General features: G+C 35.3%; 1 protein-coding gene across 1 annotated transcript in view; it reads right to left on the reverse strand.

Annotated features, from left to right (window-relative positions):
• Positions 1 to 2,911: 2,911 nt before the first annotated feature.
• LOC308671114 (bifunctional heparan sulfate N-deacetylase/N-sulfotransferase 4) overlaps positions 2,912 to 16,576 on the reverse strand; it is a gene marked incomplete at both ends in the record, with an annotated part of 115,898 nt that continues 102,233 nt past the window's right edge. The window contains 8 exons of the mRNA XM_081333133.1: positions 2,912 to 3,031; positions 4,517 to 4,619; positions 6,307 to 6,416; positions 8,361 to 8,531; positions 9,768 to 9,942; positions 11,303 to 11,426; positions 11,949 to 12,045; positions 13,703 to 13,885. Of these exons, the coding sequence (XP_081189259.1) occupies positions 2,912 to 3,031; positions 4,517 to 4,619; positions 6,307 to 6,416; positions 8,361 to 8,531; positions 9,768 to 9,942; positions 11,303 to 11,426; positions 11,949 to 12,045; positions 13,703 to 13,885 (1,083 nt within the window). The remainder of the gene's footprint in view (positions 3,032 to 4,516; positions 4,620 to 6,306; positions 6,417 to 8,360; positions 8,532 to 9,767; positions 9,943 to 11,302; positions 11,427 to 11,948; positions 12,046 to 13,702; positions 13,886 to 16,576) is intronic.

The following is a 16,576-nucleotide window of genomic DNA, read 5'->3' on the forward strand; positions in this document are numbered from 1 at the left end:
GGCAACCAGTCTATTTATTCTTCAACCCAAACTAAAAATTTTATTGGATATCAGTCTATTCCCTGTAAGGATCCAATATGTTGCCCTTGACTTCTAACAGTTCATTTAGTGATTGTTCAAAGTTACAACAGCACTGAAAAAGTGACTTATGACTATTTTTCATACTTATGAACCTTTGTAGAATCCCTATGATGATGTGATTAAATAACCAGCTGATGGGCAACTAGTTCATACTTATAACCACTGCAGTGTCCCAGCTTCATGTGATCACCTTTTGCAACCTTTTGACAAGCAAAATCAATAGGGAAGCCAGATTCACTTAACAGCCATCTTACTAACTTATCATCTGCAGTGATTCACTTAACAACTATAGAAAACAGGGTTGTAAAATGTCTCACTTAACAACCAATTGTCTCACTTAACAAATTTTGGACTCAATTGTGGACATACGTTGAGGGAGACCTGCATACAAAAAGCATAAGCAGCAATTCCTCTGTAAAAAATGTGTTACAGTTGCAGAGGAAAGATTCCTCATAACAAAACTGCTTTGGAGATATTTGCTGCTAGATTCTGCAGCGGCTAAGGAAAATAAGGTATAAAATAAAGTTTTATATTCAGGTAGTCCACAGAACAAATCTCAGCTGAGCAGAAGGAAACATTTTCTCAGTTGTTTAAATGCTTATTTTAACACAAGGAAGCATCTGATAAATTCAGAACAAATGTTTTGATTATTGCGACAATCAATGTACATTAAGCTACCACTGAAAGAAGTTCAGAAATTTCAGCTTGTCCAATATACAACAGATTGGTTGTACAGAATATGTGTTGTCCAGCATTTAAAAATAATGGAATATGATATACCTTGGGACAAATTCAGAATCCTATTAAGAATAGGATGATTGACACTACCCTTCTTGAATAGAAATTGAGGAAGCAATTTCTCAGCTCTTCCTTGCAATGTCATCGCCAACTTGATGGCTGATTATGCTAATAATTCAGACTGAAACATTATATAAATCAAAGCTATATGTTTAATTGCAACCTAAAAAGAAATTTGTAGCCTAGAATGGTTGGGGTGGGGACGACGCTAGATGGGATCCACAGTGAATTCTAGTGAAACATCTGAAAGGTTTTTTAAAAAGGGCAAGATGGTGACTGCCATCTTGCAGTTGAAACCCTGCCCCCTTTTAATGTTGTGCATGTAAAAAAGGCACAAAACCTCAACTGTTGCAGCTGATACCTTGACTGTTTTTTTTTATCCTTCCTGTAGATGCCATGGAGTCTGGATCATTATTAGCCCGTTCTATACAGCTTATAAGGGACGCGGTGGCTCAGTGGGTTAGGACGCTGAGCTTGTCGATCAGAAGGTCAGCAGTTTGGTGGGTCGAATCCCGAGTGCCGCGTAACAGAGTGAGCGCCTGTTACTCATCCCAGCTTCTGCCAACCTAGCAGTTCGAAAGCACGTAAAAAATGCAAGTAGAAAAATAGGGACCATTATGGTGGGAAGGTAACAGCATTCTGTGTGCCTTTGGCGTCTAGTCATGCCGGCCACATGACCACGGAGACGTCCTCGGACAAGTGCTGGCTGTTCGGCTTTGAAACGGAGATGAGCACTGGTGCCTAGAGTCGGAAATGACTAGCACGCATGTGCAGGGGAACCTTTACCTTTACTATACAACTTAGGAGGTGGGGAAGGTGATGGCTTTCCCATTTTAAACTTTCCACTAGTCTTTCTTTTTAATCTATTATTGAAGTCACTAAAGGGAATGAACAGTGCTGATTTCAAGATGGCTAAGTGAGCAGGTCTAATTCACAAATACTGTAACTGTCCCATGGACATCTCAGAAGCAACATGAATAATGAGCAGCACTTCTGCACAGACTTTTTTTCCTCCTGATCTAGTAGTCTTTAGCAGGGTTAACACTGTTTTGAGTCTTGAGGATCTGATTTGTAGGACTGTCAGACAGCATCCCTTGTCTGCAGAACAACTGTTTGGGGTTTATGGAACCCACCGCAGACATCAGAAATACACTTTTAAAATATTATTATTATGGACATTTGCAACAAGTGGAAATGTTGATTGTAGGGCCTGTACATGTGGAGGTAAAGTATTTGAAAGTTGTGGAATATTGCTTAGCAGATGATATGGTTAATTTAGTGGGGCTGAAACAACCTTGCTCCATTCTCTTTCTCCATGTAATTGCATTCACTTGACAGATATCCTTTGATCAGGAATTAAAAGCTAGATATAGCGTGGTATTATTGTACCTGAAGAGCTGGGAAACTGCTGGCCAAAGATTAGTATATATTTGAAGCAGTGCTTTTTTTGTAAAAGAAAAAGGTGCCAGAACTGACACATGTCATACAACCCGCCTTGCCTACCCTACAAGGTTCCATCCCAAAAAGGTGCCAGAACTCCGTTCTGAGCGTTCTACAAAACGCTCAGGACAAAAAAAGCCCTGAATTGAAGTATTTTCAGTATTGTTAAGAAGGAAAAAGCAAGCAAGCAAAAAGCAACTCTGCCTTTAAAAGATACACCTTTGGAGAGTAAATCACTGATTAAAAGTGCAGCTATAAATTTATTTTTTACAAACCTTGCAATCCATGGTGAGATGCATCCATTCTTTGTACTGTCCCGACAGATTGTAATTTGTCATATATATGGTGATAACTGTAGGACATATAGTCATATATGTACAGTTTCAGGATATGCAGAATATATGTGACCCCCATAATGGGTATAGGATAATACTTCAAAGCTCTGATTATTTTATTTGCTTGTTTTTGTGCAGCCTTTTTTTAAAAAAAAATATCCTTAATAATAATAATATCATCAGATTTTTTCAATTGACAGCTCAGGTTGAGCCAGGAAATGAAGGGCAGAACAAAGAGTTTTCACTTCTGTTCTGTGCTATCTCAGTTTCTGGAGCTCTTGTCTTAGCCAGGATGGCAAAGGTTGTCCCAGTCTGTGCAGCAATTTGGACAGTTCCACATTGTGATCTCTGTAGTAATTTGAAAGGAATGCCCTAGACTGAGAATAAGGGGAAAAAAAGAAACTTTCAGATAGTTAACAATGTTTTAGTTTCATGTTAGGATTCCTATAAAGTACCCAATGGCTTAAAAATAATTCTAAGTTATGCAAAAAGTTATGCAAAAGTTATGCAATTGAACTATACATTGATCACAGATTAATTGTCTGATCTTGTAGATCAACTGCATGTAAAAATAAGTGTGATTGTAATGTTTGAAGTATTGGATTAGGAGTGGGGAAACTCAGGTTTAAATTAATACTCAGACATGGACATTCGTTAAAAGCCCAATCCAGCCCAGCACAAAAAATTCTAAACTCTCTATGTATTATTTAGAATTTTTAGAAAGAAAAGCAGGATGCAAAGCTAACAAATCATTATCTTGCATAACCATGTGCTTCAGAAGATGAGAATATCTTTGTTTGGCTATTGGCTATTGGTGTCAAAACCTAGGTCACTTCCCAATACCTGAACAATATTATGCAGTGATCCATTACCACATATACTTGTGCACAAGCCAATAATTTTAGGTGGCACAATGCATCCAAAAATTTGACTTGGCTTATTTGCAGATGGGCTTATCCATGACTAGTATTTTCCATATATATATACTCGCATATAAGCCCATCCATGCATAAGCCCACCCTTAATTTTTTTAATGCAAATACCACAAAAAATGCAGGTCAAATTATCTATGGGGGGTGCATTTTTCATTGTATTTGCATTAAAAATTGAAGAGTTGGCTTATCCATGGATGGGCTTATCCATGAGTATATATGTTATATCAACATCTGAATCCATACAATTTATTGAAAAAGAAGGCTAATCTGGGAACTAACATTACCATTTGTTCACATAATTATTTGGGGCTTGTATTTATGGTAAATTAAGTATGAAAATAATAATTGGCATCACATATTCACAATAAAAATAACATTAATCAGGATCAACATTAAAAGTTGGGAATCCTACACTTCCACGAGAAGCTTCTTCCAGTGGGAGGGGTAATTCCCAGCCTTCAAAGACTCTGAGCCTCAAGGCCTTTTCTGTCATTTATCTGCTCACTTGAGCAATGAAAGGCCCAAGAAGAAGCAATGGCTATCCTCGGCGATGACTATACAGATTACATCTGAAGGAAAAATACAAATAATAATAAAAAGAGAAGAAAAAAGAAGGTTCCTTGTCAAATGTTCTTCCAAAATGTGGAATTCACACTGCTCTCAGTGATGATATGGTTATTATTAGGGTCAGACAACTTTTGAAAATTATTTGCAAAGGATGCTTACGAATGACTGAATGCCCGAATGGTGCATCTCTTTAAAATGAATAAATCTTTTTCAATATCTTTTTCAGATACCGCATTTGCAATGCTTCTGAATCAGAAACATCTCTTTTTAACACACACAGCCATAGCAACAATCTTCCTTTTTTCAGGCCATACTAAATATTACAGCGAGTAACAATAAAATTTCAATTAAAAATAATACCTCTTGATCCATGGGAGGATATTTTCGGCCTTTACTTTTCCCCAGACATTTTACTTTTCCTCCATCCAGCAGCTGGCACCAAAATCCTTTCTGAGGATCAAACCTAAAATATTGCTTAGGTGAAGGTGGTGGTAGGGAGATGACAACATTCCCACAACAACCTATCTATTGCAGAAAATCATCTTGGCAGAGAGTGGTTAATTTACTTTTCAAAGTTGGAGATGGATACATTTCAGTGGGTTTCAGAATGCACATTAGGGAATAAACCAAAGACAGTTCTTGCTATTGAATATATTGTTTTGGGACCTGTGACATATTTAGAACAGTGAAAAGGCAGCTGTAAAAAACACTGAAAACTTTAATTAAATTTGGCAGATGCCTTGGAAGGCCAATGAATTATTGGTTAGAATACAGCAATAATGAGCTTGGCCCCACTTTTTTTTTTGCCTGGGGCTTTTTCCAATAATAGCAATATTCCTATATATATATACTCACGACAGCACATTTCAGACAAAAAGAAATTACTTTTCCAGCTCAGTCTATTACTGCATTAATCCTCACTGCCCAAATAATCTTTAGTAATGGCATCAATTAAAACTAAATAAATCATTGATTAAATGGATATACTGAGAGGAGTTTACTTCTAGCTTGGATTTCCCAATCTTCCTTGTGCATAGCAAAGTCTTTTTTGCTGGTTTTCAATAATTTCCCAAGGGGAGAAACAATATTGCTTGCTGGGCACGAGAAAAGAATGAAGCTGTAGAGTTATATTGCAAACCATATATTTGTTTCCAAGGAAATATATTTGGACGAACATGTTAATTGGCAATAATTATTTCTTTTGTAGATTCTTTGAAAGATGTAGATGGAATTCAGCATCATTTAGTTCACTAGGCATTGGGCTAGTGCAGGGATAGGCAACCTTGGCTCTTTTATGACTCGTGGACTTCAACTCCCAGAATTCCTGAGTCAGCTGACTCTGTAATTCTGGAAGTTGAAGTCCACGAGTCATAAAAGAGCCAAGGTTGCCTACCCCTGGGCTAGTGAAATATATAAATGGGTTATGAAGCTATTAAAAGGAGCTTAATGTTAACTACAGGTAGTCCGCAACTACAGGTAGTACGACCCCAATAGAACCCCAAATTTTTGTTGCTAAGCAAGACATTTATTCTGTGAGTTTTGCCCCATTTTGTGACCTTTTCTGCTACAGTTGTGAAGTGAATAACTACAGTTGTTAAAATTAGTCACATGGTTCTTAAGTGAATCTGGCTTCCCCATTGACTTTGTTTGTCAGGAGGTCACAAAAGGTGATCACATGATCCTGGGACACTGAAATCATCATAAATAGGAGTCAGTTGCCAAGCGTCTGAATTTTGATCAGGTGACCATGGGGATGCTGCAACAGTGCTAAGTGTGAAAACTGGTCGTAACTCACTCTTTCCAGCGCCATTGTAACTTTTGAACGGTCACTAAACGAACTCCTGTAAGTCGAGGACTATCTGTACATTATGCTCTATAGAGTTCTTTGGTCACAATTATATAAATTGGGATATTAGCTGTCAAAGCAGCAAGTAGGTTTTTCTTGGTGCAAATAACATCAACGGCGCTGTTTCTCATTTCAGCGTCCATTTCTATAGCCACTTAAAGTAAGAAAAATATGACGATGGTACAATCTTCATATCTGCAGTCTGTTGGCTTTTTAAAAAGTAAATGACTACTACAAACATAACATGATACTAATGCAAAATGAAGATGTATAGGATGTGGGGAAAAGAAGAAATGCAACTTACGTTAATGCATCAGAATAGTTATAATGAGGAGAAATGCTCAGAAACTTCTGGACTCCATCCATCACGGTAGCTGGGTCACTTCTTAATTGCTGTCCATCAATAATTAATAACTGTAGATATAACACTAATTGTTTATTTACATATCAAGCTCGAAGGAAGTGTGAAACATTGCAGCATGATTTATGCTTTTGGAAAGAAAAAAAAGTCGGGATTGTCTCATTTTCCTTGCCGTAGCAAGACAAACACATCTGTTGTGAGGTTTCAGGATTGCCTTTGGACTGCCTTGTCAAATTTGGTTTTCCCATACCATTAAATGAGCACGATCACAGCGATGAAATTGGAATAGGAGTACTACTGATCACTGTGCCTCATTTCTTGAATACTAGGAAGATAATTCCACCCTCCAAATTTAAAAGAAGGACCAGATAGGACAATCTTAAGATAGTCCATGAGACAAAGTTGCATTAGGAAAAAAAAAGTTTATTATTTATTTATTAACCTTGCTTGAAAAAGGAAGATACTCCTAATGCCACAGACTTAAACTAAGAAAATTAAAATTTCCTGCTCTTGAGTATTAAAATTTCTGAAATAGTTTCCCAAATAAGTCTCAGAAATAGTACGATGAACTTTTGAATATGCCTTTAAGAATACGTAAAATAATTTTTATTTAAAACATGCGACAAAATCCACACTCTACACTGCTCTGGATAATGCCAATTTTAGATTTGTCCCACAGAGTTTGTGGAATAATTTCAGTAAATGGAGTCAGAAATGGAATCAGTGATAGATGAACCAGATACTGACAACTTAGCTTGAGCTCATAAGCAGAACTGGGGACTTTGAATACCCAATTGCTTTAGGGATTTTAGTCTGAAAAGTCACTTTGCTGATTGAAAGCAATGATAACATTATGAATTCTACTGGTAATCAATAAGATTTTCCTCTTAAAATCCCTGAAGTGAATGTCGATCCCAGACCTCAAAATTTCTTAGTTAAAATAGTATTATCCAAATTAAGCTTATCATGAATAAGTGAAGAGAAGACTTTTATGACAGTTGAAAAAGTTATGTCTGTCTATCAGTTTTGTACATTAGTTTGCTTAGCAGGGCAAGATATCTGAACAGATGTGTTTGTGTGTGTGTGTGTGTGTGTACACAATATAGTCTAGTTTCCCTCACTTTTGGGACAAAGTTTAAGCAAGTTTATTATACGAAGTGAAAAGAGTCTAAAACTAGCCAGCCCACTGATCTGACTGCTGGCCTGGCTGACAGCAGTTCACTCTTTACTGTAAGCTCATGTACCCCAAATGGAAGATCAAGGATCAGCCTTCAAGAAACCAGTAGAATATATGCGCCATGCACAATTGTTGATTGAGTTCAATTGGTTTGAAGTCATTAATTTCATTTAAGACTTCCTTCCTCTTTGATGCTACCAAGATGCATGTAATAGGAAATGAAAGCCTCTTTTAGCACCACTGATATGCTAAGCTCCCTTAGTCTCCCTGCCAATCTTCCTAACTCAAGATTCATCTATACTGGTGAAAATGCTTCTCCAAGCCAGAGATATAATACCAGAAATTAGATATGCACATACATGTTATTCTTCTTTGAGGTTCACTGAATAGTTCATTTTGTTTCATGTCTTCTTTATATTCTAACACCACTTACACAGACTTCTTTTATCTCTCAATCGTAAGCATAATGGTTAGCATAAAATTACCTGCTAAAAACTTTGGATTTGGGGTGAAATCCAATGCTTGCCTAAGTCTCTTCCCTTGATTTATTCTACAAAAATAGTTCGAATTTCCTCAGTATGAATCTCCAGCATTTAATTGGTAAAAGATCCCAATTCTTCTGAAAGGAATTCTACCTTTTAGGACATAAATTAATTTCTGTGTCTAAAGTGCTTTGTGCTTTAAGAAAAAGAACACGAGGCTTATCAGTTCATTGTTAAAGCATCTTACAATACATGATTAAACATGTTAAATATTACACAATTTATAAAGTAATGATGGACATTTATCACAGAAAATTATTTAGTGAAAAGCCAATTACCTGTGAAGAGGGGAAATATTTTAGCCACCTTTCTATATGGACAGCATACCAGCCAGGAATCAAACATTTCTTCTGTAGGCCCTTTAATTCAGATGGTGCCCCATCATTTGAAGTAATTACTTCGTAGAAATTGAACTTTAGAGCAATAGAGTCCTCATGAGATCGCTGATGCTAATTGGGAAAAATCCAAAGTTAAATAACCATAAAAGAAAGAGTAGATGAGAATTTCCTAATAAGCTTGCCTTTTACCAAGTTTACTTGATTTTCCAATTACCCCCTCTAATGAAATATAATAAAGTATCTTACAGTACCTGGAAGGCACAGGTACCACAAAAAAATGATCCTATCATAAATGGTAGGGTTTTTTAGATACCCAAGAGTCTTATTTTTTTCTATAATAACTTTATGATAATACAAAAGCAGATTGTGAGGCTATGCCTACATTTTGTAGCATACTTGTTTTGTGGTACCTACTGTTTTTCAGTAGGTACTACAAAATAAATGTGCTACAAAATGCAGGCATAGCCTACATTTTTCAGTGTTACTGTTTTTCATTCAGAGGCTGAATATAAAATGCTGCTGGCGACTTTTAAAGTCTTATGTTGATTCAGTTTGAACATATTCTCTTTAAAAATTCCACTTTGTGTAAAACCTCCCTTTAACTTGAAGACCTTTGAGGGAACCTCTCTTTCAAGCTTCTTTCTCTAGAGATATAAGATTATTATGTGTTTAAGGTATGGGATTTTTTTTCTGGAGTTCAGATATGTGTTCTCCTGACAAATTAATATTACTTCTTCTTACTTTCCTTCTTGTTTTCCTTGCAAAAGATTTCATGAAATGATTTTTGTGGCCCCTGCCATCTCTACCATTCTGTGGAGATCATGCAGTCACATAGGGGAAATCACGGAAGGCTTTCATAAGTTTCAAATAATGCTGTTTTAATTAGATAGTGGTAACTGATTATCGCACAGTGCCTCAATAGAAGTCATTATCCTCAGTAATATGGGAGCTAAGTGCGAAGGATTTAAAGAAATGAAAGAACTGGGAATTGCACAAAGTTGTAGATTTCAGGCTGCCATCATCAATTAAACTCAAATGTCATCATCTGAGCTTCACTTGTATTATAAATTCAGACTGCAATAGAGCAGTAGGTTGCCCCAAAAGCTTTGCTGTAAGGAGAGAACTATGCAACATTTTGTTGCAGTGATACAGAGTCCATTGCTAGTGGTTTCTTCCCAGGCCCTTCTGATGACAATGACAGCAGACAAAAGCCACACTATTTGCTTCATCTGTGTAATTTATTACATTAAATAAAGCACTAGAATCAGTTAGCTTGCTGTGAAAGTGATGGCTTTGGTTTGATTTCTTATAGTTGTGAACTCACCTTTTTCATTCCAAGAATCTTACCTGATACCAGGAATACGCTCTGTCGGATGGATCGATAAGGATGGTGATGATTTTTGCTTTGGGTATCAAGGACGCTGCACGTCTGGGAGCATCTTCAGAATGGAAGTAGGTGGCACTTTTCTCAAACAGAATGTCAGCGGTGATATTTGAAGGGGTAGGAAAAAAATTCATATACCTGCAAGTAAAAATACAAAATCAGCAATGATGGGGGTTAAAAAAATTTTTTTCCACCTTGCCAAAATAAACTCTTGAAAACATAGGTAAGGCGTGTATCTATCTAAGTGAAAGTAAATATAATTGCATGATGTCAGGTGCTATTATTCCGAGAAGAAGTCCTTATTAAAGCAGAGTCTATTGTACAATTTCTCTCATTCTAAATTAAAATGCCCTAGACCACGGGCATCAAACTCGATCGCGTCACATGATGTATTGTGACATATCGTGATGTTTTTTGCCTTTGCAGAGCCAGGATGGGCATGGCCTATGCATGACGCATCCGGCCTGCAGGCCGCCAGTTGGACAATCCTGCCCTAGACATTCCATATTTTACATACTGAAGTAGTTCCAGACTTTTGAGCATGCTGGTTGCCATTTTATGTCTATTATTTACAGCAGTGGTCTTCAAACGTGGCCCTTGCATGACATGTGGACTTCAACTCCCAGAATTCCTCAGCCAGCGTGCCAGAGTTGAAGTCCACAAGTCATACAAGGGCCACATTTGAAGACCCCTGATTTACAGTATGTTATTATATACAGTATATTATATACAGTATGTGGAACAGTCCATGTATGTTTCTCCAAGTTCCATACCATTGTATTATAAATACTGAAATATTAGTATTATTTTAGATTTTATTTTCAGTTTCTTGCCCGACTATTCTTTGAAGCTGATTCTTTCCTTCTGATACATTTATTGATGTATTTAATGGATTGATTCTCAGTACCCATATGTACTGCAAATAGCATCTTTAAAATAGCCTTTTTCATTATCCTCTTTAACATCTTGTCATGTAAAATAAAATAAAAAATCAACGCTGCAATAATGTAAGTTTCTTGGTTCCGCTATTGTCCTCAACTACATGGTAATATTTTTGAAGTGGGGCAGAAGACCAGACAAGCACATTCTAAATATAGATGTTTCATTAAGTTACATTAATATGATAATTCTGATTAATTTTACATTCTTTTCTTAAATATTTTCAGCCTACAACTTTTTTTCTTTATTACTGTTATTTATATGGCATTTAAAACATCCAATTAAAAACAAATGGAAAGAGATGAATAACAAACAAGTTATACAGCTTTTTTCCAAATGGCATTTGATTATAAAGAATACAAATATTGGTATTATAATGTCAAATAAAGAAAATCATACTTAGACAAAAATCTCATCAGTGTGACCTAATTGCTAACTGATGCATATTGCACTGTGTACAGAAAATTCATCTGAAAATAATTTATGTATTGCAAATACTTCTATAATGAGTCCTCTGAGATTCAGTATATGCTAAAAACTTTTGTCTTATTATTCTTACCAATCAATTCCTTTATGATAGTTGTTTCCATTAAAGAACTGAACTTCCTCAAAGGTTTTTGTGTTAGGAAGATTACTAATTATGGAGGGATTCATAAGAAGAAATAAATAGAGTGCTGTTGTTCCTACAAGGAAAAGAAAGCAGTCAGGATTATATAATAATGCAGAAAGAGCCATATTTAATTTAAAGAGGGATTAAAAACATTAAAAAAATGGCTTTCAAGAAATATATTCCAAGAGGAAGAAAAAATTCCCACTTATGGAATGATATAGTAATTTTATATAAGTTTATGTGAAAGACTTAAGTTAAATTGTTGTTTCTTAAAATTGTTTACACATTTGTACTAAAACTTTGCTAATATATATTAGGAATTTATATTCATTACATTGTACTAGCAAATATTTTATATTAATCATTATAAAATTACTATTACTATTATTAAAGGAAAACAGTCATATTTTGGCAAAACAATGTTAGTTTGGGAGTCCTGAGGAAAAAGCCTAAATTGTTTCTTGTGGCTTCTCCAGTTCAGTAGGCTTACAAAATCAATACATCCTAGACAAAATTGTTTTACTATTTTTAAAAGCAATTATTGTTGCTGTTTCTGGTTTTGTTTTATTTTATTTTTACTGTATAATTCTCTTACCTGTTTTCTGGGGTCCGATCACAAGAAATTTTGGTAGGTGACCACATGTTTTGTCTCTAGACCAGATATCACGATGGCGTCTGTCATCACATGGATTCTGGAAATTAAAAAGACCAAATTACTTTGAGATAGTTTTCAAATATTTAATATTCTGTCCAGCTGAAAAGTCCTTTGGAGCAAATGGTTGCTTTTTTGTAGAAAAATCAAAGATACTCTACTTCAGAGATACATGAATTCCTGATTTGAATTGTAAAGCAAAATAATATTATAATAATATGAGGACCAATATCTTGGACTCCATTATGTTTATGTAGAAAAGGATTGTCAAAAACAATCTTGTATTGGGGACGTAATAAGGTGAACGTTTGTTTAAAATACATACTATTACAGTGTATTCCACTAAGTATTGAAGTACATAAATAAAATTGCGTGAAGAAACCTAAACTTTTCAGATTGATAAAATTCTTTCACGCTACATATGTATTGCAGTACTTGGAATTTGAAAACCAGACAATATAAATAAATTTCTGGTGCCATTTAAATATCTGTATATTTTCTTTAAAAAAAAAGTAATATGGTTATCGCATGGAAACTACTTTTAAGTACACACTAGGGATTAGAAGGACAAGTCTATGGCGTCAACCCATCATATTTGTTTCCATGTGTGCATCCTCCATTACAATATCTTTCCTTTGTTACAAAGAATGACTTCTAGGCTGTTTCTTATTCTTTAGAAAATATGAAAAGGTGTCAGCAACCTTCCTCACGTTCATTGCTTAAAGCCTAATTATTCTATAACATAGTTGTCTACTTTATGTCCTTGTTAATTCACTTCACTCATCAAAACAAGTTACCGCAAAGCAATACAGTAGGAAAATAAAAGCTGTTTTCCTTTCTCACCTTGGATTCTTTTTCCTTTCATTAATATCAACCAAGCTGAGAATTGATACTTTAGTGCCTGACTCCGGGTAGGTGTTAATGAAGGTAATGTAACCACCAGTTTCTTCTCTGCCAAGCAATGTGCTCTTAGAAAAACATGCTGATTTTGAAAAGGAAATAATTGGTCTATATACCAAACGAATGACCCATTGGGATCCCCATATCAAAATAACTTATCTTATGTCCGGTCAGAACTTGAAAATAACATCCAACGTAGCACAGTATTTAAACAAAATGATCCGGTTAAGATCTGCATATGTGGGACTGATTGGGGTAGATTGCAAGGGCGACTCCGAAATATAATGTTATCATATTTTATCTATATCTTATATTTGTATTTTATTACTATTTCATCTTAAATTGTATTTTATTTTAATTCCATTTTAAATTGTATTTTATCAAATTCCATTTTGGATTGCTTTTATCAAGTTTTGGTGATGGTTTGTTGCTGGAACTTTGCACTTTGATATGGCCCAAAGGCTAATCAATAAAATTGTATTATTAAGAAAAGGAAATTAAATGAATCTATCAAGCTATGTAAGACAGATTAAAATGTCTTTGTTGTTAATTTTTCCTTTTCTATTTTTTTTTTTTTTGCCAAGCGTTCCTCACTGCAACAATATTGCGAATAAATTTTGGGATCATACTGTTCAATCAAATAGATCTTACCAGTGGTGCGATTCAAATATGTGAACAACTGGTTCTCTGTGTGGAGGCCACTTCCGGAAGTCCATTCTGGACCTGGTCAACAAAAAATTAACTACCGGTTCTGCCAAAGTGGTGCGAATCGGCTGAATCCCGCCACTGGATCTTACCTGCCAGAGTGGATCTTTCTGTTCTGGAAAGAGCTCAAAATATTTGTGAGCCAATTGAATTGGACGTAGTGTCTGAAGTTTTAGGTTGGTCCAGCTTTGCACAAAACTGGCCAGATTGACAAATGTGTATAACCCCAGTCGGTCATTCCCATAGTTAGACAAGTGGGTCATGAAGATACTGATCTGAAAATAAACACACAAATGTTAGTGACTTGTAATAGCAGGAGGATTCACTGGGTGGCATTAGGTATATTTCAGATCTGCATATGTATAGTTGCCTGTTTTTAAAGGGCCCTACTAGCAATCTACTAGCAATTGCTATTAAGAAGATATGCTGTCTAGATTTTAATAGATGTATTCTGTTAAAATTGAAACAATAACAAAAGAGAATAGCAATCAATAGGCCATCTTTGTATGTTGTTACATGTGGCTTCGATGGCCAAGAAATTTTCTTTTACCGCCACCCCTGAGAATTACTTGCATTTTCTAAATTTCTCACAGTCTGAATTTTTAAACTGCTTCCATAATTGAATTGTTACAGAAAATCCAAACAGAGCCGTAGTGCATTCACTTTCCACACTTTTGATGGTTATGATATCTGTGACATAATAGAAACTCACCGAATTTGTTTACACTTCTGAAAAGTATAATTTGTCTTCAAAAGTATTTCCCTTGGCCCACATCTATTTTTAAAATTCAGTTTGGCCCTAAAGTGAAGGTCTGTTTGATTTGCTCAAAGTTGATTTACTCTTTTAAAACCCATACTAAGTGATAAGGTTTCTTCCAGATTTATATGATACACAAACTTTTGTTTGAAGGAAATATGTCTTCTATCTTTTCTACAATGTTATTTTATTTACTTTTAAATGATTATGGCTTTCTGAAGAGTATAATGGAAAATAATTTTCATAAAGGCAAAGTTACTACTGTATTAAGAGATGTTCCTTATCTAATCTAAGGATTTATTGTAAGATTAATCAAAATCAAGATATGTATCGGAAATAAACAAATTGCAGCATTCTTAAAATTAATAGGGTGTAATTATAAGACTCTGCTCTGCTTCATTCACTTCTGTTTAAACAAAAATATGCCTTTTAAATGGAAATACAAATTAATGCCACTATTGCAATTACAGCAAAGTAGCAATTAAAAAACTGTAGCAGTTAAGGCATTGTTTGGAAACTCCTAACACAATAACTTCCTAGAAGGAATGTTATTGTGGGAACCATTTCTCCTACTCAGATATAGGAAGCATAAGGTTTTCTCTGATAAAACATTTTACTCCAGTGTACTAATCAAGTCTCAACATGGAAAACAAAGGAACACAGCTGTATTTCTCCACGTATTCAACATTTATCAGGAAGAACACTTCTGTTTATCTTGGACCCCATCTGTCCACAGCAGCCATGTTTCCCAGACAAATAACTGTACTTAAAGATTAAGGATATGATTTAAATGAATGGGCAAGCCCTTCCTTTTTTAAATAATAATAATAACAATAATAACAAGAACAACAAGAACAACAAGAACAACAAAAACAAGAGCAACAAGAACAACAGCAGCAACAAGAACAACAAAACAACAACAACAACAACAACAACAACAACAACAACAACAACAACAACAACAACAATAATAATAATAATAATAATAATAATAATAATAATAATAATAATAATAATAATAATAATATAATCTGAAGTTTTAAAAACTGTTTAGGAAATTTCTCAGAGTGGGGAAATATGGATTTCATGGACTTATCTGTGTCTATCACATTGACCGTGCTTGAATTATCCTTGGTAGCATTGCATTCATGAACATAACTAAGTACTGTATAAGAACATTTGCTCAATTGATACAGTTCTTACTCAGCATGATTACATCTGGATGATTTAAGGAAAACTATAAATAACATAACTGCAATACTATTCCTTAGCAAGAAGTGAGTCTGAATATGAAGACATACAAATGCATTTTAAAGGAAGTAGTATATGTAACTTGTTGTGTAGCCAATTCTTTGCAGACAGTAAGCGAGATGGAAGGTTGCAAACAGGAATATTGAGGCAAACAGTAACAGAGCTGAAACAGAGGCTGCTGTGCAGCTACTTATACAGTTGGCCACTAGGTGGTGGCCAATAGGTTTAAAGGAACCCATTCCCACCCCAAATCATCCAATGATCATCTTGGAGACAACAAGTCTGGCGTAGTCAGTGATTGTTACACAGACACACCAATTGAGGAACCTTAAGCAGCATTCAAACAGACATGTGAAACAGTTCAAGTAAAAATCCCAATACATTACATAACTGACTGACCTTTTTATATATTTAAATGTAGAACCTGCTTTTCCTTCAGAGATTCAATTCTCACCTCTTTCTTTTACAACTAAATAATATTTTGGTGATTCCCGCATTTAGCATGAATGTTTTTAACATTATAAACAGCCTTTCTCTGTAGTGCACATTCAGGAGATATGAGAAAGGAGTCTCATTATCTATACATGTAGAGCTGTCGTGGTTGTTAGGGTCTGTGAGAATGCAGCTTTGGTCCTTAGGATTTTCTGGGCAACGGGAAACAGTTTTTCAGCACAAATCTAGGTGTTAGGTTATTATGTGTGATTGTGGAGGGATCTGAACAAAGGAATGGAACACTCATATATTTCTTTTCAAGTGGGTGGGGACATGAACTGTTTCACTAATACATTTTCCTATTCCCACCAGTGTAAGCAAGAAGACAGTCACAGGGCTTTTATAACATTTGTATGTTCTGCATTTTTCAGGATATGTAGTTCACGTATGCAGTGCCTCATAGGGCATAAGAAGTGGTGGGATTCAAATATGTGAACAACTGGTTCTCTGTGTGGATGCCACTTCT

Source organism: Vipera berus (assembly GCF_964194415.1).
Source record: "Vipera berus genome assembly, chromosome: 7".
Taxonomy (NCBI): Eukaryota; Metazoa; Chordata; class Lepidosauria; order Squamata; family Viperidae; genus Vipera; species Vipera berus.